Source organism: Maniola hyperantus, chromosome 13 (assembly GCF_902806685.2).
Source record: "Maniola hyperantus chromosome 13, iAphHyp1.2, whole genome shotgun sequence".
Classification (NCBI taxonomy): domain Eukaryota; kingdom Metazoa; phylum Arthropoda; class Insecta; order Lepidoptera; family Nymphalidae; genus Maniola; species Maniola hyperantus.
This window is the reverse complement of record NC_048548.1, coordinates 4,938,289-4,964,040: the sequence shown is the minus strand read 5'-3', so window position 1 is coordinate 4,964,040 and position 25,752 is coordinate 4,938,289. Positions and strand designations below refer to the sequence as shown.

The window sequence follows — 25,752 nt, the reverse complement described above, 5'->3', positions numbered from 1 at the left end:
AACTCAACAAATCATTTGCTCTTCAACCCGTTAGCTTTTGTTTGTAAGTGGAACAGTTTTTATAATTTTTCATTCTATAAGATTCGAATTCCGATAGTTTCGGTAGCTCGCATTTGAAACCTGACGAAGCGGATCGCATGAAAAAAGCAGAAAAACTTCGAACAGAGAGAAATCGACGGGAGATGATTTTGCAAAACTGAAAGACGGAGAACGACGCTGCAGTGCAAGCACTTAGTTTGAGGCAGGTACTTTGTACGTGGATCTAGTAAGCATTTGAATACTTACCAAATAAAATCCCCGTAGGAAATATTAACATCTATTATAAGTGGTAGTGATGTGGAGCTGTGCGAAGTTAAGTATATGTTTAGGTACTGAGAGCTAGTCTAAATTCAAAATATACTATACTATATCCACAGTACGCAGCAGAAAATAATGTAAGAACATCGATCTTTAGAGTTATCTCTGTCACTCATACATATGTGACGTTTTCGGTCTTAACGACATCTCTTTCTAAAGCCTCAATAGCTCAACGGTTAAGGCGCGGACAGAAATCCGAAAGGTCGGCAGTTCAAACCCCACCCGTTGCACTATTGTCGTACCGACTCCTACCACAAGCTTTACGCTTAGTTGGAGGGGAAACAGGAATATTATTCATGATTAGCATGGCTAATATTCTTTTAAAAAAATAATAAAATAAAAAAAATAAAAATAAAAAAGGTCAATGTACATTATTTTCTGCTGCGTACTTTACCTAGACATGTAGCGCTAAGAAATAAAAATTCTAGGTAGAGTAAGTACACTTTCGAATTGAAATATCAAACCCACCTTAAGAACCTATCGATAACCAAATCGTTCATAAGTACAAATAGCAACTAGCATCAAAGGAAAAATGGAGCTTTTTTAGTTTTACCTTTTCGTTTCGCAATAAAGCTTCTTGTAATTCAAACAACGTTGTTACAAAAAAGAATATATGCAGATTTGAGTTGGCAACGCAAGGAATAACTCAAATTGAAGGGGGAAACAGGAGCCATCCATTTCCCATGTAAGGCTTGATTTTATAGATGTTGCCAAGTTTATTTAGGTACTATATAAACGTTAGATACTACATATTGAGTTGTACATTTTGTTAAAGCACCGTTAAAGCCACCATACATGGTCTTCCGCCTCCCTCATCCGTTCACTTTCCACTACCTTCTTAAGGTCTTCAGTCCGGCGGGTTGGAGTTCGTCCCACACTGTGCTTGTTGGTACGCGGTCTTCACATCCAGTTCAAATATACTGAAAACTTTTTTTTGTAGAAGGAGAAATCCTCATAGACATCAGAACCCGAATCGGATAGTACCGAACTCCTACCGGCTAAAACTCCTGCTTTCTCCAAGCAATAATGTACTAAGTTACCCTCCTTGTTGACCTACCATTACTGCCACGGCCCGACTTGTCCTCTTGAACATGAAAGGCTCTTAAGATTATCCTTTTGCCTTTCTTCTTTATATTATGCCTTAAATGTATTTTTGTATTACCAGCCACTTCATTTTCTTCTTCAGCATTATACAAATGTAAGACTCTCCACCCCAAAATTCACATCTATGCATCCTAGCCTAGCATTCCTAGATCATTCATGACGTCTCTTATGTGTATGTGTGTTCTGCCCCAGAAAACTTGGACACAGTATGAAGGTGTTCATACTTCAAATGGCGTGTAGAGCTGCTGTGCTGCCTCCTCTAAAACCACAAAAATTGTTTTTTTTTTCCATTATTTTGTATTTACATAGTAGGTAACTTCTGTACAAACAGGCCTTACTCGTACATTTCGGTGAAATCCCGCACCGCACTCACGTGTAATTAGGAGATTAAAAGATCAGAGATGCGGGCGGACTCGCCGGGGTTTTGTGAATATATGTCTACTTTTGTACAGCACAAATGTGGGTATAAAAGTTCACGTAGCTTAATAATGTAGCCTGGGTGGGTAGATTTGGTTTTTTTGATTTGGGAGTAGAGGAAGACCTCTTTAATCAATTATGGTAATAAAATGGCTTTGCCTCTCCATCTATTTATAGAACCTAGCGAAGCCTTAATTGTCTAATTGTCAGAGCAGCAGTCCCGGCGGCTTGGGCATTAAAATCAAAAGACCTCGAGCAGTACGCGGGCATATCAGGAAATCTAACCGAAGCTCTTCTTGTCGACAAAAATAGAAGTTCCGATATTATGCATAAATATGAACTGTGAAAGAGCGACGAATGTGAATTAATGGAAATTTTACAATGTCAAAGGTACAGCAAACTTCAAAGGCATAGCAAAATGCTCTCAGAAAAAGATAATGTACGAGCAACACGGCTGCAGTGATCGTCGAGCTTTTTTTCAAGCTATTTCTTCTTATTTAGATGGTAAGTACCTACATGACCCTTAATAAATTTCATTTAAGTAGACTACTCGCAAAATGTGTTTCTGTATTGTATACCTAAATTCTTTATTTTGGTAAAATTTTAAATCAAGGTCCCAGCTACGTGGTCTTATACTAATTGTTAGGTGTGGGTAAGTATTTATCAGGTGTTCGAATACCTACTACGTATAAACATCAAGAAGATATTCTCGTAGTCCAACTATTCCAGGTGACTTAGTGAGTTAGGTGAGCAAATGAATAGCATAATTTTACGAGTATGAAATAAGTTTGATGACAGTATGAACATGGCAGTATCTACATAAGCGAAAAAGAGGCGTAGGTAGTTCATATCCTGCTACAATGTCTAACGGAGCCGTTACAACATCGGACGGGATAGAGATATGTAATATGTTTGCCAATTATTTCTTCTCTGTGTATAAAGATGAAGTTAACAATGATTCCTCAAGTCAATGTGCTATAAGTAAAGACTATTTTAACTCAATTAGCATAAATGGTGACTCCTTTTCGACTTTAAGCGTCGGGGAAAAAGATGTCCTAAAGATGCTACAAAATATAAATCCCTCAAAGGGCACTGGACCTGATATTGTTTCCCCGTTGTTCATATTTAAGTGTGCTCGTAGTTTAGCAAAGCCTCTAACAGTAATATATAATAGATCACTTGACACTGGTGTCTTTCCTACTTCATGGAAAGTTGCTAAGGTGGTTCCGATTTTCAAAAATGAAAGCGACACAATGATCTCCAACTACAGACCTATATCATTGCTTTCGACTTTCGCAAAAGTGTTTGAAGCATTATTGTGTCCCTACCTTCAGAGCTATTTTTGGAAATACCTTAGTGATTGCCAACACGGCTTTGCTAAATTCAGATCAACAACCACTAATTTAGTTACATTTGTAGAAAAACTATCAGAGGCAATTGACAAAAATAAACAGGTTGATGCTGTTTATACTGATTTCAGTAAGGCATTTGATTCAGTTTCTCACAGTATATTGTTACATAAATTAGCAATGTATGGCATATGTGGTTCATTACTGCGGTGGTTTCAATCTTACTTAGTCAACCGTTCTTTTTTTGTGGTTGTGGGTGGGTATAAATCTGGTCATAAATCAATAAAATCAGGGGTTCCTCAGGGCTCCCATTTAGGCCCCATTCTTTTTAACATATTTATTAATGATATCACTAATTGTTTTTTGAACTCCACACCTTTTTTGTATGCGGATGACTTAAAGATTATCAGAATAGTAAATAGCCCCGATGATACGAAGCTTTTGCAAAGTGATGTTAATAGACTGGTGCAGTGGTGCACGGACAATAACTTAGAGATGAATATTAAAAAATGTATGCATATAAAGTTTACACGGAAATTTAATGTCATACCGTCCACATATTCGTTTGGTAATAATTTTCTTTGTGAAGTTAATCTTGTTAGGGATCTGGGAGTAACTATAGATCGTAATTTAACTTTTATACCTCATATAGATATAACAATTAAACGGGCATCTAAAATGTTGGGATTCATTATACGAAATGGGAAAGAATTTACTAAGATTAGCACAAAAATATTACTATATAAGGCGTTAGTACTTAGCACTTTAGAATATTGCAGTGTTGTTTGGCGGCCTCACTATGCTACACATATGCTTAGGATTGAGCGAGTGCAAAAGCGCTTTCTTTGGCATCTTACGTTTGCGGCTGGAAAAGTAAAAAACCTAAGAAGTTATAATAGCAGACTAAATTTCTTTAATATGGAATCCTTAGAAACTCGTAGAACAAAACTCGATCTCATATTTTTATTTAAGATTTTCAACAACAAAATAGATTGTTCTTCTCTTTCAAATAGCTTTAAATTAAGGGTTCCTTCGAAATATCCTAGAAAACCTTTAAATTCTTCTTTTTCTTTTCCTCGACGCTCAACAGTTATGGGTGTTAACTCGCCAATCCCTAGAATAAGTCAACTTTACAATAAGCTCAATGTGCTAGACATACACGCGGACTCACTGGTTAAATTCCGGAATTCAGTTCATATGGCATTAAGTGAATTGCCATAGTAATTTACTTGATGCCATGTGAACTGCTTACCTACATTTGTTTATTAGTTTAGAGTTTATTTATTTATATTATTTATATTATTATTATTTTTTAATTAAGTAACTTTTTTTTAGTAGTAAAATTACCTGACACATTCGCATGCGGTGATTACTTTTAATTAGCTCGTCATATTATCTTAAAACTTTTGTATTGTTAAATTTGTATTTGATGTATATGATTAGCTGTTAGTGATCCAAATAAATGAAAAAAAAAAAAAAAAATACTACATAGTGTACTTGGAAAAGTCCCTTACTTTCATTAAACAAGAACGGATCAGCCTGGCTGTCCAGCGCGAAAATGCAGCTAGTATTCTTGGCACCATTCCACGCGGGCATGATTTGTATAGTAATTAGATAAGGCTAGCTTTAAGTTTTATTGTAATCATCATCATGATCAACCCATCGCCGGCTCACTACAGAGCACGGGCCTCCTCTCAAGAGAAGGGTTTGGCCATAGTCTACCACGCTGGCCATGTGCGGATTGGTAGACTTCACACACCTTTGAGAACATTATGGAGAACTCTCAGGCATGCAGGTTTCCTCACGATATTTTCCTTCACCGTTAAAGCGAGTGATATTTTAATTACTTAAAACGCACATAACTCAGAAAAGTTAGAGGTGCGTGCCCAGGATCCAACCCCCGACCTCCGATTAGAAGGCGGACGTCCTAATTACTAGACTATCACAGCTTCTTATTGTAATATTTTCATTTTTTTTAACAGCAAGGAAAATTTTTGTTTATTATTTTCTTTGACCGTCTGTAGCCGAACTGGAGTAGAGGGAGAATCTGACACAAACAAAAAGTGCAAAATGCTGCGTCGTTCTAATACTGCTCTCGGAAAGTGCATTTCCGAAGGTGCGGCTTTGTGCGTTCATTGCACTTTCTAATTAGCAGTATGCCCAGAATGGGGCATGTTAAATTTACTTAAAAAATTTAAAATGTCTACCGCTAGCTTATACAGATGTGGTTTTAACACGTTTTATTTAAAGGGGTTACATGCCTTTTTTGCCGCATATAATAAAAAATTTAAGAATATTTGGTACACACACGGTACACAAGAATATGATAGGTATTTGCCTTTTCTCGTTTCTCCTTGCCTGCCTCTAGGCTCCAATTAAGCGTTATGGCGTAATTAAGTCGTTTACCCGCGGTTGGCACTGCTATTTTGGATTATCTCATCACGATCAACCCATCGCCGGCTCACTACTGAGCGCAGATCACCTCTCAGAATAAGAAGAGTTTGGCCATAGTCTACCAAGCTGGTAAAGTGTGGATTGGCAGATTTCACACATCTTTGAGAACATTATTGAGAACTCTCAGGCATGCAGGTTTTCACACGATTTTTTTCTTCACCGCTAAAGCAAGTCTAATGGCTTAACTCTGCTAAATTCTGTCAATCCGCACTTGGTCAGCGTGGTGGACTGTTGCCTAAACCCTTCTCATTCTAAAAGGAGACTCCGAAGTCTACTTCTTTGAAAATGAAAAGGGGAAGCATTTTCGGAACCAATTTTTTGAAGTGTCTATGGTTCGGGCTCGCAACAAAAGGATATAGGTAACAATTTCACTCGAATTTCCACAATAACTCTAACAATAGCGTGATATAAGACATTACGGCTCCTATTGTGCGAGGTATTGATAGTAATTCTGTTGTTATTGAAACTCCATTTCTAAAATGAAATACACCTATGCTATAGAAATTGTGCCTTTTATTTCAAAATTGTTTTTGGTTAGAATCTTCTTAACCAATACTGTTGGGGAGGGATTCAAAACAATTCCTCGGAGGGTTCAGTGGACTGTATTTCTTTCTTGATCACAATAATTATTCACTATTTTTCAGGTTCACAGTACTTCAAGTTCTAGTTCTTCTCAGTTCAAAGGCAAGAGGCGAAGTGAGGCTATACATTAAAAATTGAACTTATATCTAATTCTCCCACTCGGCAAGCGCATACGGTCGTGCCGAGCGGGAGACAAGGCGATCGCGGGTGGTGAAGTCGTAGCGGGGCGCGGAGGTGTCGGCGGGCGTCCAATCAGCATTAGTCACTGCCAGCGCTGCGCGTGGCATGAAGCTCCCGTCCGCAACATTTCTCCCCTCAGCGTAGCTCCCGCGTAGCTTCCTTTTCAGCAGTGGTCAGGACGGCGAGCTTTCTGGTAGGCCGATGAAACAAGCCGCCTCGGGTTCTCACGGTGGCACTGCGCACTTCTCCATCAGGTCCAGGATGAACGTGTTCGATGATACCGCGTGGCCAGACGTTTCGCGGTAGAGTGGAGTCCACGATTACCACCAGATCTCCTTCCTGGAGCTGGCGTTTGGTCGAAGCAGGTTGCCCGCGGGGTACGAGTGTAGGGAGATACTCGTGTACCCAGCGACGCCAAAAGCTATCAGCGAGTGCTTGTACAGCTCGCCAAGTGCGTCGATCAGCTGGTTCACAGGGCCCGGTGTGTGGCAGGCCAGTTGATGACCCCAACAGAAAATGGTTTGGGGTTAGGGCTTCAGGGTCAGCGGGATCAACTGACACGTGCGTCAGGGGGCGAGCATTGATACTGTACTCAGCCTCCGACAGCAACGTTACAAGTACCTCTTCCTTTGGCACCTTCTCTCGTAGTGCAGTGTTGAGGGCCACTTTGACAGAGCGGACTAGGCGCTCCCAAGCTCCTCCTTGGTTTGGTGCTCCTGGAGGTATGAAGCGCCATTCCATACGGTGGTATAGCCCTAAGTCACGAAGAGCAGGTTCCCATTCTGTGTATGCCCTTTTTAGTTCAGCATCGGCACCTCGAAAGTTCGTCGCGTTGTCGGCTATGTTGAGATCAGTCGGGATCCATCTCCATTGGTTCTCGTCGGTGAGTTCTGCAATTTCGCCCAGGCGGTGTGCTACGTAAGGAGTGTAGCGTCTTGCTCCGTTGCGAATCCATTGTAGCGTGGTTTTAGAGTCCGACCAGTAAATAACTCGGTCGGGCTTCTCACGATGTTCTTCCAAAATTGATTTTGCTAGCCTGGCTCCGATGAGTGCTGCTTGAAGCTCCATGCGCGGGATACTTTGCGCTCGCAATGGCGCTACCTTGGCTTTGCCAGCAACTAGCACGAGGTCCACAGTGCCATTGTAGCGTTCTATTCTCCAGTAAGCTACAGCGGCGTAGGCTTGAGAGCTGGCATCGCAGAGTATGTGTAGTTCCATGGATCGCGCTCCCCTCGTATTGTAGTGGCGGGGAAGTCGAAGTTCTTTTATTTCTTCCAAGTTCTTAAGCCATGCGCTGAAGTCATCAGCGATTTCGGTGGGTACTGGTTCATCCCACCCGACTTGTAGGCGCCATAGACTTTGCAGGATGATCTTTGCTGTTATCGTGAAGTGGCTCAGTAGTCCGAGCGGATCAAAAATGGACATAACTGCACTCAAAGCTTCTCTCTTAGTTGGTGCGCGGTTCTGATTGTAAACTTCTCTTGGAACTCGATTCATTGTTGTGTTGAATGCAAGTGTATCTTCAGTGGGTAACCACAGTAGGCCTAGAGTCTTTTCTTGGCTGTGGTGTTCAGTTCCCAGACGTGTTGGTGCTGGGGCTCGAAGTTGGTTAGGGATCGTAGCCAGGACTCGTTGACTGTTCGAGTTCCATCCACGCAGAGTAAACCCGGCTTGGTCGTGCACAAAGTTTATTTCTTTTGCGGTTTCCATGGCTTCTTGTTCGGTGTCATAACTGTCGACAAGATCATCCATATAATGGTTTTCTGTGATGGCTCGTAGTGCTCTTGGGTGGGTCTGGGTGAAGTCACGTGCATTTGCATTTCGTACACTGTGTGCAAGGAACGGCGAGCTTCGGGCCCCGAAGATCAGTGAAACCATCTTGTATTGGGTCGGTGGGCTACGTCGATCGTTTCCGCGCCATAGAAAGAGTTGCGCTGGCTGGTCTTCTTTTCTAATGCGTATTCGCAGAAACATCTCTTCTATGTCTGCGGTGACTGCTACGGCGCGTTCTCGAAATCGATATAGAATCCCGGGCAGTGACTTCAGTTGATCTGGACCATCCAAAAGCTTGTCGTTCAAGCTTGTTCCTTGATGCGTGGCTGCTGCGTCGAAAACCAATCTCACTTTGCCAGGCTTGTTTGCGTTTCGTACTGCAAAGTGAGGTAGAAACCACCGGCGATTGCTGTCTTCGGAACCATCACAAGGTTCAGCGTAACCTTTGTTCAACAGGTTAGCTATTTGTTTGCTGTATTCTTCCCTGAAGCTTTCATCTCGATCCATCTTGCGTTCAATATTTCTTAATCGAGTTAAGGCTTCTGCGTAGTTGCATGGTAGAGTGACGTCATCGCTCTTCCATGGCAGGCCAACTTCAAAACGGCCATCGACTCTACGAGCTGTTTCTTCGAAGATTTTTATAGCTCTCTCGTCTTCTTTTCGGGTCTTCGTATTGAGAGAAATGCCGATGGCGTCGAGTTCAAAGTGGGAGCGGACCAAAGCGTCGAGTTTGTCTTCGCTGGATTGTTCTGTCGGCTTCCCGCTTCGGATATGAAGGACATGATCTTCGTTGCGACTAAGAGTGGCACGTGGTGCAGAGCCATGTATCACCCAGCCAAGTTCAGTGCGTGATGCTGCAGGTTCGTGACGAAGTCCAGTTAGTAGCTGCTTTGACACAATGAGGTCCCAATTGTCAGAGCCGATGAGTAAACGTGGTCTAGCTTGTTCGTAGCACACGCTGCTTGGTTCTAAGTTTCGGAGATGCGGATACTGTAGAAGTTGTATCGGTATGGTTTGGTTCAATAGCTGGATGTCTCGTATTGTTCTCGCTCGTATGATATGTGAGGCCTTTGAATTCTTGCCCCTTAGCTTCAGTCGGACGATCCTGCTGGTTCCTTCTCTTTGTGTGGAGTTCACCCCATGGATGTTAAGGGCATGAGCAGGCCCTTCCAGGTTCAATTGGTCAGCCAGATCTTCTTCAATAAGTGTGATGGTGGAACCTTCATCAAAAAGGGCGTAAGTCTGGATCTCGATGCCGTCAGAGTTCGAGACGACAATCGGACACACTTTCAGCATCACTTTGTTGCCCGTATCCATGTTAGTAGAAGTCGATGCCACCACCTCTTCTGATCGGTCTTGACGTGATGCATCGGGGTTCTCAGGGCTTTGTTGATGCAACAAAGGGTGATGTGAATGTATGCAGCCATCAATGTTACATTGCTTCGCCTTACAAGCTGCACGCCGGTGCTTCTTTGTCAGGCATTTGAAACAGATTTTGTTCGTTTTGGCCCACTCCCAGCGGGCGTTGATGGTCATTTCTTTTATCTTCTTGCACTGTGGAGGTTCATGGTCACCACCACAGCACTGGCATTGTTCTTTCTCGATGGCTGTGAATACGCTGGCTTCTCGGACTTTCTTCGTTCTTTGAAATGTTCCTGAAGATTTTGAGTTTGGTTCCTTCCGAGTTGATGCAGCTGGCGTAGTAGGTTTCGAGTATGTGAACTCTAAGCCTATTGTAGCTTCATTGTTTAAGAAGCGAGACAGGATGACAATGTGTGGTTCTCCTGGGCGCCGGTTTTCTGATGCGTACTTGGCGAAACTTCTTCGTAAGTCAGGAGGTAACTTATCCACGATATCTCTGGTAAGCATGCGGTTCTGTAGACACCCATCAAGGCCTTCGACGTTGGTAATTGTAGCCACGATGTTTCGAACTTTGACGGCGAAGACGTTCAATTCGGTCGTCGTCGGTCCCAGGCGAGGCAAACGTTTGATCTCTTCTAAGGCCTTGTCAATTAAAGCTTCTGGACGACCAAAACTCTGTTCGAGAGCTTCCATAATCTCCGTCGGGTCACAAGCCGTGTATAGAAGCGAAGCGACGACGTCTCGGGCTTCTCCTTTCAACGCGTTGCGCAGACGTTGCATATTTTCAATTGGTGAGAACTTGTGAAGGCGCGTCGAGTCTCGCATAGATGCTTTGAAAGGCAGCCACTCATTTTCGGATCCGTTGAAAGTAGGTAGCTCTGTGGATGATCGTGGTGGTGGTCGGTATTGGCTCATTCGGTTGAAGCTTTCCACCAGGGCTTCTATGCTTCGGTTTCGTGAGCGATTCGGCGTTGGAGAGCGGGCTCGGCGATCTTCGTAATAGTGTTCGGATCGGGGTTCGGTGATGTTCGTGCCAGGTCTTACAGGGGGTGCAGCGGCGGGAGGGGTTCGGGTCTCTCGCGCAAGAAGCCGGTCGGTGCGTGGCTCCCCTCGTGTAAGATCGGCGTGACGCAACCAATCTTCCATCTGTTGCTTGGTATTGATTGCTTCCTCAGGCCCTCGTGTGCTCCCTTGGTCGTCGTCTTGTATAGCAGCTAAGTCAGCCTCTAACTTTTTCTGCACCAGTTCAGCTTCAACTTGCATTTGGCGCATTTTAATGGCAGCTAGTCGTTCTGCCGCTTCGTACTCTGCCTGCTTGACACGGGCAGCTGTGCTTGTTGTGGAGCGCTGAGATCGGGTTGATCGCGTCGGTGAAGGAAGCCGAACACGATGGGTCTGTTCTACCACAGTGCTTCGTGTCTCAACAATGGGTTCTTGCCGTGGGCCGGCACTAGTTGATGGAGACGACTCCATGAAGTGAATCTGAACAGGGCGAGCTGGGTTCGTCGCGCGAGGGGTCGGTTCTTGCGACGCAACGTGCTCGTCGTGTTCATCTTCATGTTGTGAGGTTTGACTCCTAGTTCGAACCATCTTGATCTTCGGATCTTGAGCCTTCGGTTCTTGAGCCTTCAGTTCTTGAGGCTTCGGTTCTTGAGCCTTCAGTTCTTGAGGCTTCGGTTCTTGAGACTTCGGATCTTGAGGCTTCGGTTCTTCTGGTTCTTGATCCGGCACGATGGACCAAAGATGTTGGGGAGGGATTCAAAACAATTCCTCGGAGGGTTCAGTGGACTGTATTTCTTTCTTGATCACAATAATTATTCACTATTTTTCAGGTTCACAGTACTTCAAGTTCTAGTTCTTCTCAGTTCAAAGGCAAGAGGCGAAGTGAGGCTATACATTAAAAATTGAACTTATATCTAATTCTCCCACTCGGCAAGCGCATACGGTCGTGCCGAGCGGGAGACAAGGCGATCGCGGGTGGTGAAGTCGTAGCGGGGCGCGGAGGTGTCGGCGGGCGTCCAATCAGCATTAGTCACTGCCAGCGCTGCGCGTGGCATGAAGCTCCCGTCCGCAACAAATACTTATTTAGTAATACGTTCCTCACGGGACTCACGTTCTTTATTAAATAAGTACGCCCGTACCATTCCTTAACCTGTGCCCGTACAACCTTTGATGGTCTACGATACTTATGACATTTATACTTAACTAGATGATGGCCGCGACTTCGTTCGCGTGGATATAGGTTTTGTAAAAATCTCGTGGGAACTTTTTGATTTTCCGGGATAAAAAGTTTGTCTATGTATGCCAATTTCCAAGATGCAAGCTACCTCTGTACCAAATTTGATACAAATCGTTTAAGCGGATGGGCCTTCAAGGATCCCGTGGGATTTTTTTCATTTTCTGTTATCTATCTCTGCACCAAATTTTATCAAAATCGATTAAAATTTTGGGCCGTGAAAGCTAGCACACATACATATATTAGTATGGCAGTATGGACTAGCTTATGCCCGCGACTTCGTCCGTGTGGACTACACAAACTTCAAACCCCTTTTTTACTAATAATAATAAGTTATATAATTTTATTATCACTAACTCTTGTATTAAAAGGAAAGATGAGAGAAACAATGTCGGAGAGACGCTAAGCCCTGTTGATTAATATTCTCATTAAAAAGCGCCCTTGTACAAAAAAAATGATTTTCCTGTCGTTTTATTTTTATTTTTGCTGCCGTCGAATGTTGCGGCTCCGTTGTCGGCATAGAGTTATAGAATATATAGATGCAGATCTACATAAAGCTGGAGATTGACTTGTACCGTCTGTTTGTAATGTACCATTCGAGGTGATCTTGTTACAATACGGCGACACAGACTGACTTGTAGCGTGTGTTTGAAATTAATCATTCGAGCTCTTGGATCAAGTGTACTGCATTTTTACGGCTTGCGCTTGCGATTTGCTCTCACGATGACGCGACCTGCATTGACTAGCGATGTAATTAATACTCAAAGGGAATTCACGAAAAAACCGACAGCCCAGTGGAGCACGCGGCGCTTGCCGCGAATGATACATTACAAACTAATTCGATAGGTAAAATCACAGTTTCACACCAGGTGAAATTACAGTCAAGATCTAACTTGTAATCGAAAAAGTTTACTTTGCTGGTCATTTTCACCTCTAGTATAGAGCATCTCTCTGGTTAAGTGTTTATCATTATTTTTTGCGCCATTTGCAACGGCGGATGACATTGAGGCATGTGGAAGATTAATCTGGCTGTGGGCAGATGTCGGGGTGTAGAGGGAGTGTTGCGGAAGGCTGGTTGCATACCTACATGGCGACGAAATTGGGTATTTGACTCCAATTTTTTATTACTTTATTATAAACTAGGATAAAAATAATGACGTAAACTGAAAAAACTAATTAAATCGATCAAATAATAAAAAAGTTATAAGCATTTAAATATTTCTGACTAGACAGAGATAGCAATTTAGAATTATGACGTCATTTTGACAAATGCCATAGTAGCTTCGTGCGGTTTCATACAAATTTTCGTTTTGCGAGAAAGGGATAGAAGACGCTCCCACTCCAAAATTAAAATGCCTGTAACTTTGTAAATATTTGTTGGATTTTAATATTTTTTTCAGCGTACGTCATTATTTTCATCCTAGTTTATAATAAAGTAATGATATTTATCAAATTCAAAAGTAGTAAAATACCCAATTGTCGTCTACTCTGAAACATATAGGTACGTGAGTAACATTCATACCAATATTAAAAATGTGAAATTGTATCTGTCTGCCAGCTTTTCACGGCCCATCCTTTTAACCGATTTTGACAAAATTTGGTATAAAGTTAGTTTGCATTTGGGGGAAGGACATAGGCTATCTTACAGCCTAAAAAAATTAAAGAATTCCAGCGGGATTTAAAAAAATCTAAGTCCACACGGACGAAGTTGCGGGCATCATCTAGTATGTAGATGATGCCCGCAACGCTAAACTCACGTTTTTATCGAAGTATACCCGACTAGTTTCAAGTTAGTAGTTAGAATACGAATTAGTGACTTGCCAAGACAGTCTCGTCGATCGTATACAAACAGCCTGTTTATGTCCTCGTCATTTACTGGGACATTATATCAAGCTTGCGCAGCGCCTGGCGTTCTCTTCAAATTAAATCAAGGAGCATTCAACCGATTCATTACAATCATTATACGTCCAACAGTTTGCGGTTGAAATTCTAGCAGAACATTATTAGTGCCTTGCTCGTAAATTAAGTTATAATGAATATTTTAATCCTAGGAACTATTTTTAAATTTTTGTGGCAGTTTAATGCAGGTTTTTATCTCATGACAATGTAGGGTAAATTGGAAAAAAATGTAAATGTGTAATAGGGTCTTGGACTGTAGTAATAAAATGATGTGATATTTTGTAAAGCGGTAGTTTATGGGGCTAGAATAGTTTTAAAAATCATGATTTTTATTTATTTTTAACATGAACGTCACGGCTGTACGGAAGGCGATTAATGACGTCACAAGGTATAAACGACAAATATTTTCAGTTTCTTAACATAAATATAGAGTCATTTCTGCAGGAAAATATTTCTTATGTTAAAATTTAAAAATACTAATTGTCGTTTAACGCCTGGTGACGTCATTAACCGTACAGCGTGACGTTAATTATTAAGTATGTTAAAAATAAAGAAAAACTTTAAAAAAAATTCTCTTTAATATTGAATTCTAGCCTCATAAACTACCACTATACAAAACATCATATTATTTTATGACTTCACTACGACGTCGTTATGACGTACAAGACACTATTAGGTAAAACAGCGTCTTAGCTATCATGTTTTACTAGCTATTACACTGGGGAATAATGTACCTAGCTATTAATGAAAAAAATTTCAGTATTGGATCATAAGTCTCGGCTCGGCTTTGCTCAGGTTGTTCCTAAGTAAGTTCTAATAATTTTTGTCTTACCATCTAAGGTGGATAACATCTTTACTTATAGTTCCATCAACCTTCCATAACTTGGTAACTTTGTTGCTAACATATGGTTTGCAACAAAGTTACCACAGATTAGGAAATGCAGATAGCTTTGAACTAAAATCCAGTGCTTCTCTGAATTTTGTTAACAACTTCGAAGCTCCGGCGTGAGTCTCTGACCAAAGTTTTAACATGCCTATGGTATCCAGCTAATTAATTCGCTTTGAGCATAGGTATTTAACTTATTACATATCGACTTGGTAGACGGTATATCAACCAAATCAAGTTTCGGTTGCTTTAAAAGGAGCAACCATAGATATCTTATTGAGTTCTACAAGAAACAACATTCCGAATCAGTAGTAGATTCAAAACAAGGAACTTTTGACGTCATTCTCGCGAGCACGCCTTCCTGTGACTGAGGATGGCGGAGGACCGTCTTTGGTGGCACGCTTTTGAAAAAGCCTATGACCAGCAGTGGACGCTTACTGGTTCATGGATTGGATTGGAAGAAATTGACACGAAAAGGCGCAGGACGCAAGGCGGGCCGAGGAGAGGGTGCCCTCCACATTCATACTTGTCGCCTCTTGTAGAATGTGGATGCGGTCGAAAGTTTGTATACAATAAAAGTATTCCTACTTATCAACAAAATAAAGCATACATTTTATGAATTCCCTGAACTAATATATTTTCCTACCTCGATATCTATTTTAGATTAACGCATTCTATCCCTGGCTGCATTAAGTCAGATAACATGATTTTGTGAAATTTTCTATACGCTATTTTATGGATTGCATGAGGCAATTCCATCAGGTCAAAGAGTCGGTAATATTATGTTGAGATTTTCATTTTGTTTATTCTAAAAACTCAATTATGTTTCACGCGCAGAATATATAGAGGCGTTTTTAGCTTGCAAAAAATGAAAAGCAATCAACATTTTTCTAGTTTCGTTATTAAACCAGGACGTAGGGGATTTTTCAGCAATGTTTTTCATATTTGACGAGGACATTGAGGATGCAAGTAGTTATTTAAATAGCTTTTTAGATGTTTCTCTTGAGAAGAGAGATTAAAATATTATGGTCATCGCATACGGAGAGATGACCTCGCACGACTCGTGGCAGCAAAGGCACACCAAGCGATTGATGGAGACGATATAGAGACTAATTTGTAGATATAAACAGTACCTACTCTCTATATTTGAATGAACGGAGTAATCTCCAGAATTAATGATCTAATTCTAAAAACTCTTTCAGTGATAGAAAGCTTTATTAATTTCGAGTTCTATAAATTATTTTATCACGTGGATGAAGATACGGGCAAAAGCTAGTATCATATAGATAAGATATGAGTTTTTTTGGATGACTGTATATAACGGAATAAGGGATTATTTATGCCAGACCGTGCCGGGCCCAAGCCATGCCGCGTCCAAGTCATAAATGTTTTAAAAATTTAACAAATAATTAAATTAAATTATTAGAAAAGTAAAGTCATCCTTAATTTATTGTATCTGTGCTCTGTACCTATACATTTATTAAGACAAGTAAGATAGTAGCAATCGGAACTTCCAATTCAAATAAAAATATGAATAAAAATCCAATACTACCGAATAGTAACAAAAATCTATTAGCATAATCACGGTCCATTAAAATGATTGGATTTTAAAAGTTGCCGGTGCAAAAGAGATTAATTACAGATCGTCGTTTTAATTAGTTTCGTAATTAACAGCGCATGCCTTCCGCGCGAACTAAAATAAATTACTTTTTAATACAATCACGCGGCGGACTTTGATTAAATTGCTACAGGATTGGGCCTCGGCGGCTTTTAGGATTTAGACTTTCGTTTATGGGAAATTAAGGGGAAAAAATTGTTTATTACTGGTTTATCAGACAACGTCTGTATTGTAAACAAAAAGTAATTAGATACGGTACTCGGCTGGAAACATTACATTAAACTTAAGAAAGATTAGATAAAATAATATCCCACCAAAAACATTACATGTAAAGCTTGCCAAGACTCACAAGTTCATAATGCTTTCACTGTTAAAAAGTTATGAGATCTCTAGTAGAGCCAAGCCCCTAGCTGAGCTTCGATTTGTGCTGCCCATGGGGCTTGTCCCAAGTCCAAAGTATATAGCTCTTAGCCTCTTAAGTGCTCTTGACTGTATCACATTTATAATATTAAGTAACAAATAACTCTACTTATAAGCCCTGACTCTACAATTCCTACATCTTGGTAAAAAAGTATGGCTTGGCCGTTTAATGTTCGTGGTATTTTTATCTGATATAACATTTAAGCCCATAAGAATAGTTTGTGCGACAATCAAGAAATGGTCCCCTGGTACTCCCGAATCGGCAGCCACGCCTTCGTAGGGCGGTTACGTCTCCACGCATAGGATCGTAGCAGAGCTACGGAATCCGATAGTTATGCTACGAGTTGCTAAAAACTTCGTAGGTCAATATTTTGTAAACGGTAGCTTATTCTAAAAACTGACTATAATAAGACACCTCGTACTGATTTTAAAATACCTATTCAACAAGGTAGACTCGAGATAGTTAACAAAAAATTTTTCGGTTCTCGCTTATAATGTCCGGGTTTTTTTTTAAGTTCAAGTTTTTATCTGTGCTAAATTTCGACGACAGCTCTAACAGTTTATTTGTAAAATGCTTGTGACACTCAGACAGATGAACTATACATCCTAAAAAAGGCAAATGTTAGGTACCTATTATCGATAACGGGAGTTGCTTCATCAACTGATTTGCTCAGCAAAATGTAGCGAGATAAGCACTAAAAGACCGCTATTGAGGCGAAGTAGCACGTAGATCAAATATTGATTCGTATTAGCGTAAGGCGGAGACCACAGTAGGGACTTTTTGTTCTGTCGCTTTTCCATTGCGATGATACGACAGATTTAGCAAAATCAGAGAGGACATACTATAAAAATGATTAAGTTCCCCATTAAGTTCTCAAAGGTGCGTGAAGTCGGCCCAGCGTGGTGGACTATGGCCAAGCGCTTATCATTCAGAGAGGAGACCCGTGCTCAGTAGTGAGCCGGCGATGAGTTAGTTGATGATGATGATGATGTTACAAACTAAATATAAACACTATGGTATAAGGGCACAAGGGTCATAAATCGTCTGCTGTATTTAAAATGATGAAGGTTTGGCCTTTAAACCTCCGTCGTCGGACAGCATGTTAAACTATCAGTCCCTGTACAGAATGACCTTAGAGCCTGTATTACTATCCCAAAAACTCCATTATTGAAAGGGCCCACGACCCGCCGTACCTGACCCTGACACTTTTGTCGAGAAACCAAGTCGCTAGTGAAATCCAGCTCAAACTGCGATGAGATCAATCAATTCAGCGGAATTGTCACATTTTATCGCTACGTTTCATACTTTAACTATATCAGTAATAATACAAAGAGACTCGTGACAATATAGATTAAGATTTACGTTGTTATTTTACTGCAAGCTGTAAAATAACAACATAAATCTTAATCTGTATTATTTTTATACGAGATCTTTCATGATAGGTATACATCTTGTATTTGGGTTGTCTTACAGATGTCCAAGCACAATCAATGTGACAACGCTTTCTTATGACTTTTGCAAAAGTGACTTTTAGTTGAGTGCGATAACTTATGCTGTTCTCGTAAGTTAAAAAGTTAACTGGTGTTTGAGCGTCAAAGCCTAAATAATATCTAACAAATTATGCAAGTTAAGTTAGAGAATGTTATCATGCTATATTTATAATAGGAGTCAAGGAGACAGAGACATAATGACAGGATCGAAATCGAGATGATTTTGTAATAAATGGAAACTTAATAATGGTACAAAATGTGGGTATATATATAAGTTATCAAATTTTTTATACCATAAAAAATATAGACGCACTGCAGACGCGAAGCCCCGGGCGGTGTGTTATTTTTTATTTGCAGCGGTCCCGTATGTCGACGGTATAAAAAATCTAATTTTCCATATATTGAGGTGGTGCCCAAATGGAGGCAATATCGGAGTGCTGATTTGTCGGTCCACTGAATATTGCTCTGGCGTTGATTCAAATCGGTGCGAATTGTGGGAATTGACGTACCTACATGTCTACCTCGTATATTTATAACTCTCAGTGCTCTTGCCAGGTACCTATCTATCTGTATATATTTTGATAAAATCAAGATAAAAAATATGTTTAAGAAAATGTTTAAAAGTCAAAATATGTTTAATGAGAAATATAGATAGGTACTTACATAATAAGTATTATTATTTATGCAAAATTTGGCAATATTTAACAAAATCATATTTTGGTCATATTATGTAAACTGCCTTGATTTGTTTGTTTATTGTATACAGTTTTTATAGCGATCGGAGAAAGAATTTCGCTTTATTTTCTGACCATAATGAAGATTAGAAGATAAAATTACACAGACCAATAACTTAACGGTTTGTGAGTTTAATCAACGGTAAGTTGTTCCTTTAAATTTATCCCCTCAAGGTGTTTGTTTCCTTTGCCTATTAATTTTCTTAAAAGCCACAACGTAATATTACGCAGTGCCATGTTATGAGTAGGTATAAACGTTAGCCTAATATTTGGGGGATCCGGCGTTCGATCCTGGGCACGCACCTCTAACTTTTCAGAGGTATGTGCGTTTAAGCAATTAAAATATTATGATATACGAGTCTGGTGACCCAAGAGCTGGCGCTTATTTCGCTCAACGGTTGATTCCTTGCCATCCATCGAGGTAATAGCGCCAAAGTATTGGGCACAATGCCCATAAATAACCATTTTGCCGGCGTATATTTTTTTGTAAGTATAACATTTTTAGTGATTAGTTTTTTCTACAGGTAAATGTATATTGTTTCTTTTGTATGTACCTACTAATAAAATTGAATAAAGTGATATGATAATAAAGCAATTAAATATTCCTTTCTGTGAAGGAATACATCGTGGGGAAATCCGTAGGTATGCCTGAGATTTCTCTACAATGCTCGCAAAAGTCTGTAAGTCTGCCAATCCGCACTTGGAGCGTGGTAGATATGGCCTAAATCCCTCCTCATTCTGAGAAGAGTCCTGTCCTCAGTAGTGGGCTTACGATGGGTTCATGATGACGACGTTGATCAATGATTCATATTGCCATATTATATAAGTAGGTATAAACTTATTTTGTAACAGAGGAATGCTGCATCAAGTACCTACTTATGACTCGAAAATAACTTTAAGTCCAAGTCAGAGTGGTCTTTTGTTCCTTTGTACCTACTTAAATGTAAAAGGATGTAAAACGCAGGAGTGGTAAAGGATTCTGTGAAAGCTTTTGACCTACATCCAGCTGAGTGCAACACAACAGGAGCGTATTTACCATCTTTTATATGTAACAAATAAAAAACTACGAATAGTTTGTGAAATTAAAATTTGTTGTTTTTCGTGAAATGGTCAGTCACCATGGATGGCAGGTAAGTATATAAGTAAGTACCTACATAAGTCTGCCTTCTAGGCAGGTGCTCTCTACCTTAGGCTGCATCATCTCCTATTTGGAGTGATTGCAGTCAAACGCAAGCGTATACCTACCTAAAGGTAAAAATGTCACTCTTGTGTCCTAACTTCTAAGTTCAAAATTGTAGATACCTAAACACTATAGTAAATAGGTTTAAGAACCGAAACAATGTTTAACAATATCCATACTATAAATGCAAATTTAATATTATAAATGCGTAAGTGTGTCCGTCTGTCTGTCTGCTAACCTTTCACGGCCCATCGGTTCAATCGATTTTGACGAAATTTGGTACAGATAGCTTGCATCCCATAGGCTACTCTTTATTCCGGAAAAACAAAGAGTTCCCACGGGATTTTTAAAACCGAAATCCACGCAGATGAAGTCGCGGGCATCAGCTAGTTAATAATAAAGGATAATTTCCACGTGTAATATTAACTATCAAGCCAATGTTTGTTTACTAATTTGTAACCGATAGGAGAAAAACGATCTTATTCTGTTCTGAGAAATAGGGAACAAATTAATTACGTTAGTAGGAACTAAACTACTAATAGCTACAATTTGATACACCTTGATCGGAGAAAAGTGAGCGCGTCTCCCCCGATATAAAACGTCTTAAGCACGATTCATAACTGACAATGCTCCCTATCTCAACCATATTACAGCGTCTTCGCCGGCCGAAGACGAGGTCCCCGATTTCTAAGGTCACCCAGATGTGGACTCACGGCACGGCCTCGGGGGCATACGGACTAACCAATAATCCAACAAATCTAAACACACCCAAATTTGGTATAATGAACACCCAAAAGTTAGGGTGGGTAATCATGGGATTAACCAACTAAGTTGTAAAGGCGTTGTTACGGCAAAGGCTCAACTTTCCACTCGGCGGTAATTGTAATCGTCCACTCTGGTCCATTAGCTGGGCGGTAATGGACCGCACTTTGTTCGAGCCACGGTTCGATTTGCCTTTGTCTGTGGCCCTATTATTAGCTAAACTGTCCTTCGGTTAATCCATACTAATATTACAAATGCGAAAGGTTGTCTGTCTGTATGATACCTTTTTACGGCCTATTTGTTAAACCAGATATAGATTGAATATGCTAGCAAAATTAAATATTTTTCATTTGCCAATATTCCATGTTTACTGTACCCGTAGTATAAGATTTTACGTCTCACCAAACGTTGCTAGAATTCGAGAATCGAAACAAAATGACATCAAAGTAAAATGGACCTAAAGAGCCTTGAATTGAAGTCAAAAATTCAATGCCACTGATTTTAATTTCGCAACGTTTCCACTTGGAGCGCTGGCTGTAGATGTAAAGACAAACTTGAGCTTTAAAACAAGGCATTTAAGATCCAGTTTACTATAACGCGCAAGTGTTTCGACTCTCGAATTCTGGTAACGTTTAGTGAGACGTAAAATCTTATACTACGGGTACTCGGCTTGTATGTCCATGTCATCAAATTAATATACGTATAAAAACGCTTAATCAGGATTATAGCAGTTTAAATTTTTAATAATAAATAAACAGTATACTTTATAAGCTCAGAAAACACGCTTCAAACCTAAGGCTAGCTACAAATGTAGCAAAAAATCACGCACGGAGTTCCGCTTATGAATATTTGCTATTTTGTTAGTGATTCTCTCAAATTATTATAGTTTCAGATTGAACTATAATTTGATTTTAATTTAGTTTGTTACGGCGATGGGGCTGGTATGTACCCTATGTCACCTACAAAAGCCCCGTAAAAATATCAGATTAAAAAACATATCGAATTATAAAGGGCCTGCCATTATTTGCGCGAACATTTCAAAGAGAATTCCTGCACGCATTTTTTTGCTAGGTTTGTCCCTGACCTTAGAAAGGTCGTGTATATTGGCACCCGTATATTTAGAAAATGGGTTGTATAGCTAATATTAGTAATAACACGGCTATTGGCAAAGGCAATCAGCGCCGGGGCTGGGACAAAGTGGTGCGTTAACTAATAGCTAATGGATCAAAGTGGACGATTACATTTACAAGTTAAGCATTTACCCAGCACTTTGCTTATACTTAGGTAGGTATTTTAGTCGGCTACATATTTTACTAGCTTTTATTTAACTTGACGTGTAAGTATAAGGTCAAATCTTGCAAGCGAATGAGCTGAAATTTGGATTATATATTATGTTATTCCGATGACAAAGCAATAAAATGGGACCATGAAGGTGGTCAGGTCTGTCAGGTTGCGTCAAATCGGTTCTTTGTCTTTCAGTAAACCAATCCAATAAAATCTTAACTAAAGCTATGGAATAACATTTTTTAATAATATTAATGAATTAAGAGTAGATGGGTGTGGTCTCTAATTTTTAATACCTTGGAAAGCAGCGAAATATAAAAAAAGTTGGACAATGGATTAGCTTTTCCCTTCACTTGTTCTTGATAAGTAATTCCTCGACGTTAAAAATCGCAAAAGGGTTTTTTAAACTGCTACGTAAAGAGGGAATGCGGTGGGCATCAAGTTCAATATTATAGAGGTTCAGATCTCATACGTCAATCGTAGAAAAACACCCTTTTCGACTGATTACCGAGACATAAGCTTAATTCTAACTTAATTAAGTAGACTAACTTGGGTGAAAAAAAAAACATTGATAAGGAAACATGCTAGGTATAAGAATCTTTTTCTCTTGTCACATTACGTACCCGAGCGATATTATCATTATTTACCGAGCTATTAAAATGCGGTGATATTGGCGGCATGCTAGACGGGGAATCCGAGGTTCCACCTCTAACTTTTCGGAGGTAGGTACTTATGTGCGTTTTAAGGTTCAATGGTTTAGGAAAACATCGTGAGGAAACTTTGCGTGCCTGAGGGTTTCTATGACGCCCATAAAGGTGTGTGAAGTCTGCCGCAGTCGGCCAGCGCGAGCGTGGTGAACTATGACCAAATCATTCTCATTCTAAGAGCAGTGGTCAGTAGTGGGCTGGCGATGGTTGATGATGATGGCAATTTGATCCAGTGACTGTTTATTGAAGGATAATTAAAAGCGTCACTGGTTCTCATTTATCAGTACGGTTGGAGTCGACAACACCAGCTCTAGTACACAGCACCTCTCTAGCGGTGGGGATTAAATGATTTGGGGTGGAAAGGGAGGGGAGGGGGGCTATGAAGCTCGTTAGCGACAATTTTTCTCAAAGCTTTCCCGGGAGAATTGTCACAATCCCGATTGTGACGAATTACGCTAGTAACAGAGCGTCGCGTTCTTTTTATTCAATTAAACATGAAAATTTTGCACGGAGATAAAAAGATTCGAAACATTTTTACGTTTAATTAAGTCTAAAGTATTTGTTTTCAACAAATAGTCGGAATTTGTTCAATCGAGATAATTGGAAGGACGACTGAAATTATTTTCTTTTCAAACGTATTTTCTTTGAAGGCTTGGACATAGCGGGCTAAGTCGGTCCGGGCGGGCTGAGGGCAACGTTCTATATTTTACGTACCTGTCGTTACGTCGTTTTAATGTGTAAACTGCAAAGGCAGATAGCCGCATCTTGAAATTGGCATTTTTGGCAAGGATTTTTATAGTGTAGTAGTAGTAGTGCCGCGAGTGTAGATAGACAATATCTACACTTGCGGCTCTTGGTCATACTAAATTCTCAAGCCTGAAACAAATTAACGGACGTGGTGATGGACGCGGCTGACAGTCGCAACTTAGGCATCTGTGTGTGGGATAATACATAGTACACTGAACTGTGCAGACTATCGGACGTAAGTCACGGACGTAACCTTGAGCGCTCGGACGACCTCCTTGGCGCAGTGGTAAGCGTTGTGGTCTTATTAGTCTGAGGTCCCGGGTTCGATTTCCAGCTGGTGTTTGGAATTTTATAAATTCTAAATTTGTGGTCTGGTCTGATGGGAGGCTTCGGCCGTGGCTACTTACCACCAGTGGCGTGCACAGGGTTTGAGGCCAGGGTAGGCATTAGTTAGGTAGGAACCTGTTTACTGGCAGGCCATAATGAAAAATAATGCTTACCACTCTACCTGCAAAGCCGTGCCACCAAACGATTTAGCGTTCCGGAACGATGCCATGTAGAAACCAAAGGGGTATGGGTTTAATAACTGCCATACTCCTTTCAGGTTAGCCCGCTTCCATCTTAGACTGCATCATCACTTACCACCACGTGAGATTGCAGTCAAGGGCTAACTTTTATCGGAGTAAATAAAAATATGTCCGAGAGATATCTCCCAAACGACTGTGTACATATGCTATCAGTCGCGGCTGTCAGCCGTGGCAGTGGCCGTGGCTTACGGACGCGTGACTTACCCCCGTATTCACAATCATTACTATGAGGTCTCACAGTGCGCTTGAACGCACAGTGTGTGGTTCCACCAATCAGATTATTTTGTCACGTCAATTTTCGATAATCTGATTTGGTGGAATCCACACTATGCGTTCGAGCACACTGTTGTGCCATTTCATAGTAATGATTGTGAATACGGGTGATAGTTTGTTTCCTTCCTTCAGATATTTAAAGAAATCAGATTTATTTTAGACATGTCAGACAAAATCCTGTTATTTTGTGAGATAATTACTGTTCAACAATTTTGTAGGCCTCAATAATTTTTATTCCATGGAGGAACATTCTTAATTCTCCATCAGTCCAGGCCCGATGGCGGAGCAATTTAATGAAAGTCCGCTGCGTGATTGTATTAAAAAGGAATTTATTTTAGTTCGCGCGGAAGGCATGCGCTGTTAATTACGAAACTAATTAAAAACGACGCTCTTTAATTATTTTCTTTTGCACCAGCGATATTGTTCGTCTTTTTAACAACCTTTACCTTTATTATATTAAAATATTGTTGAGTACGATGTATTGGAACGAATACTGTTCCATTTAATTTCTCTTTGAAAGGTTCGCGCTTGACTGGGATCTCATTTTGCAATCTAAACGTCCAGATCATTTAACGTATATCTAATCATATAGTTTTTGAATTATCGTGCAAAATGTCGAAAAAATACGACTGTGGTATGGAACCCTCGTTGCGCGAGCCTGACTCGCACTTGGCCGGTTTTTTTAAAGTTGTGCCACACATTACCAGATAAGCCTACGCGTTTGGTTATCCCGGCGCCTCTAATACTTGAGCATTAAAGCCAGAAGACCTCAAGCAGAAGAAGCAAACAAATGCAAATCAAAAGCAGAAGATATAAACAAAGTTAGGTAGGTACCTAATATGTAAAAACATATTCCAAAGAACATCGATGACTGCAGTCCTGCCAATCGTAATCCGCTTCAGACGCAGCAGTCCCTTTGTAAGAAAAAATGCGCGATATTCACATTATTATATTTGAGTAGGTATATATAGCTTTAGTACCTACCTATAGTCTTTTTTTTAACGCTGGGAAATACGTTTATGCGTCCCCCCCTCCTGGAAGCAAGCCAGCTAACCAGCCAGCCAACCAACTGGAGGGAAGGTATGCGGGACTCACCGGCCTAAAGGCGACCGGAAGACCCACTAATACCCAGCGTCGCTCCTGCTCGTCGCCTGGTGACTGAGTCACGGAAACACCGAAGCAAACCACCGCGACCCAGCCAGCGACGTCCACCGAGGCGGACCCTGCGCCGGGGCCCCGCTCACGAGGTCCCCACACCGCACGTCCGAGGCGCACCGACGAAGTGCTTGCGCCTCCCGACCCGGGGACCCAAAGGGCGACAACTGCAGACTCCGCGCACGTCGCCCGCAT

At 40.7% G+C, this 25,752-nt stretch overlaps 1 protein-coding gene across 1 annotated transcript; it reads right to left on the bottom strand.

Annotated features, from left to right (window-relative positions):
* Window positions 1-6,578: 6,578 nt before the first annotated feature.
* Window positions 6,579-25,752, bottom strand: LOC117987852 (uncharacterized). Its single transcript, XM_034974918.2, has 2 exons — window positions 25,498-25,752; window positions 6,579-11,264 (listed from the first exon to the last, which is right to left on the bottom strand). Exons 1-2 carry the CDS (start codon window positions 25,750-25,752, stop codon window positions 6,579-6,581), a joined length of 4,941 nt encoding a protein of 1,646 aa, XP_034830809.2.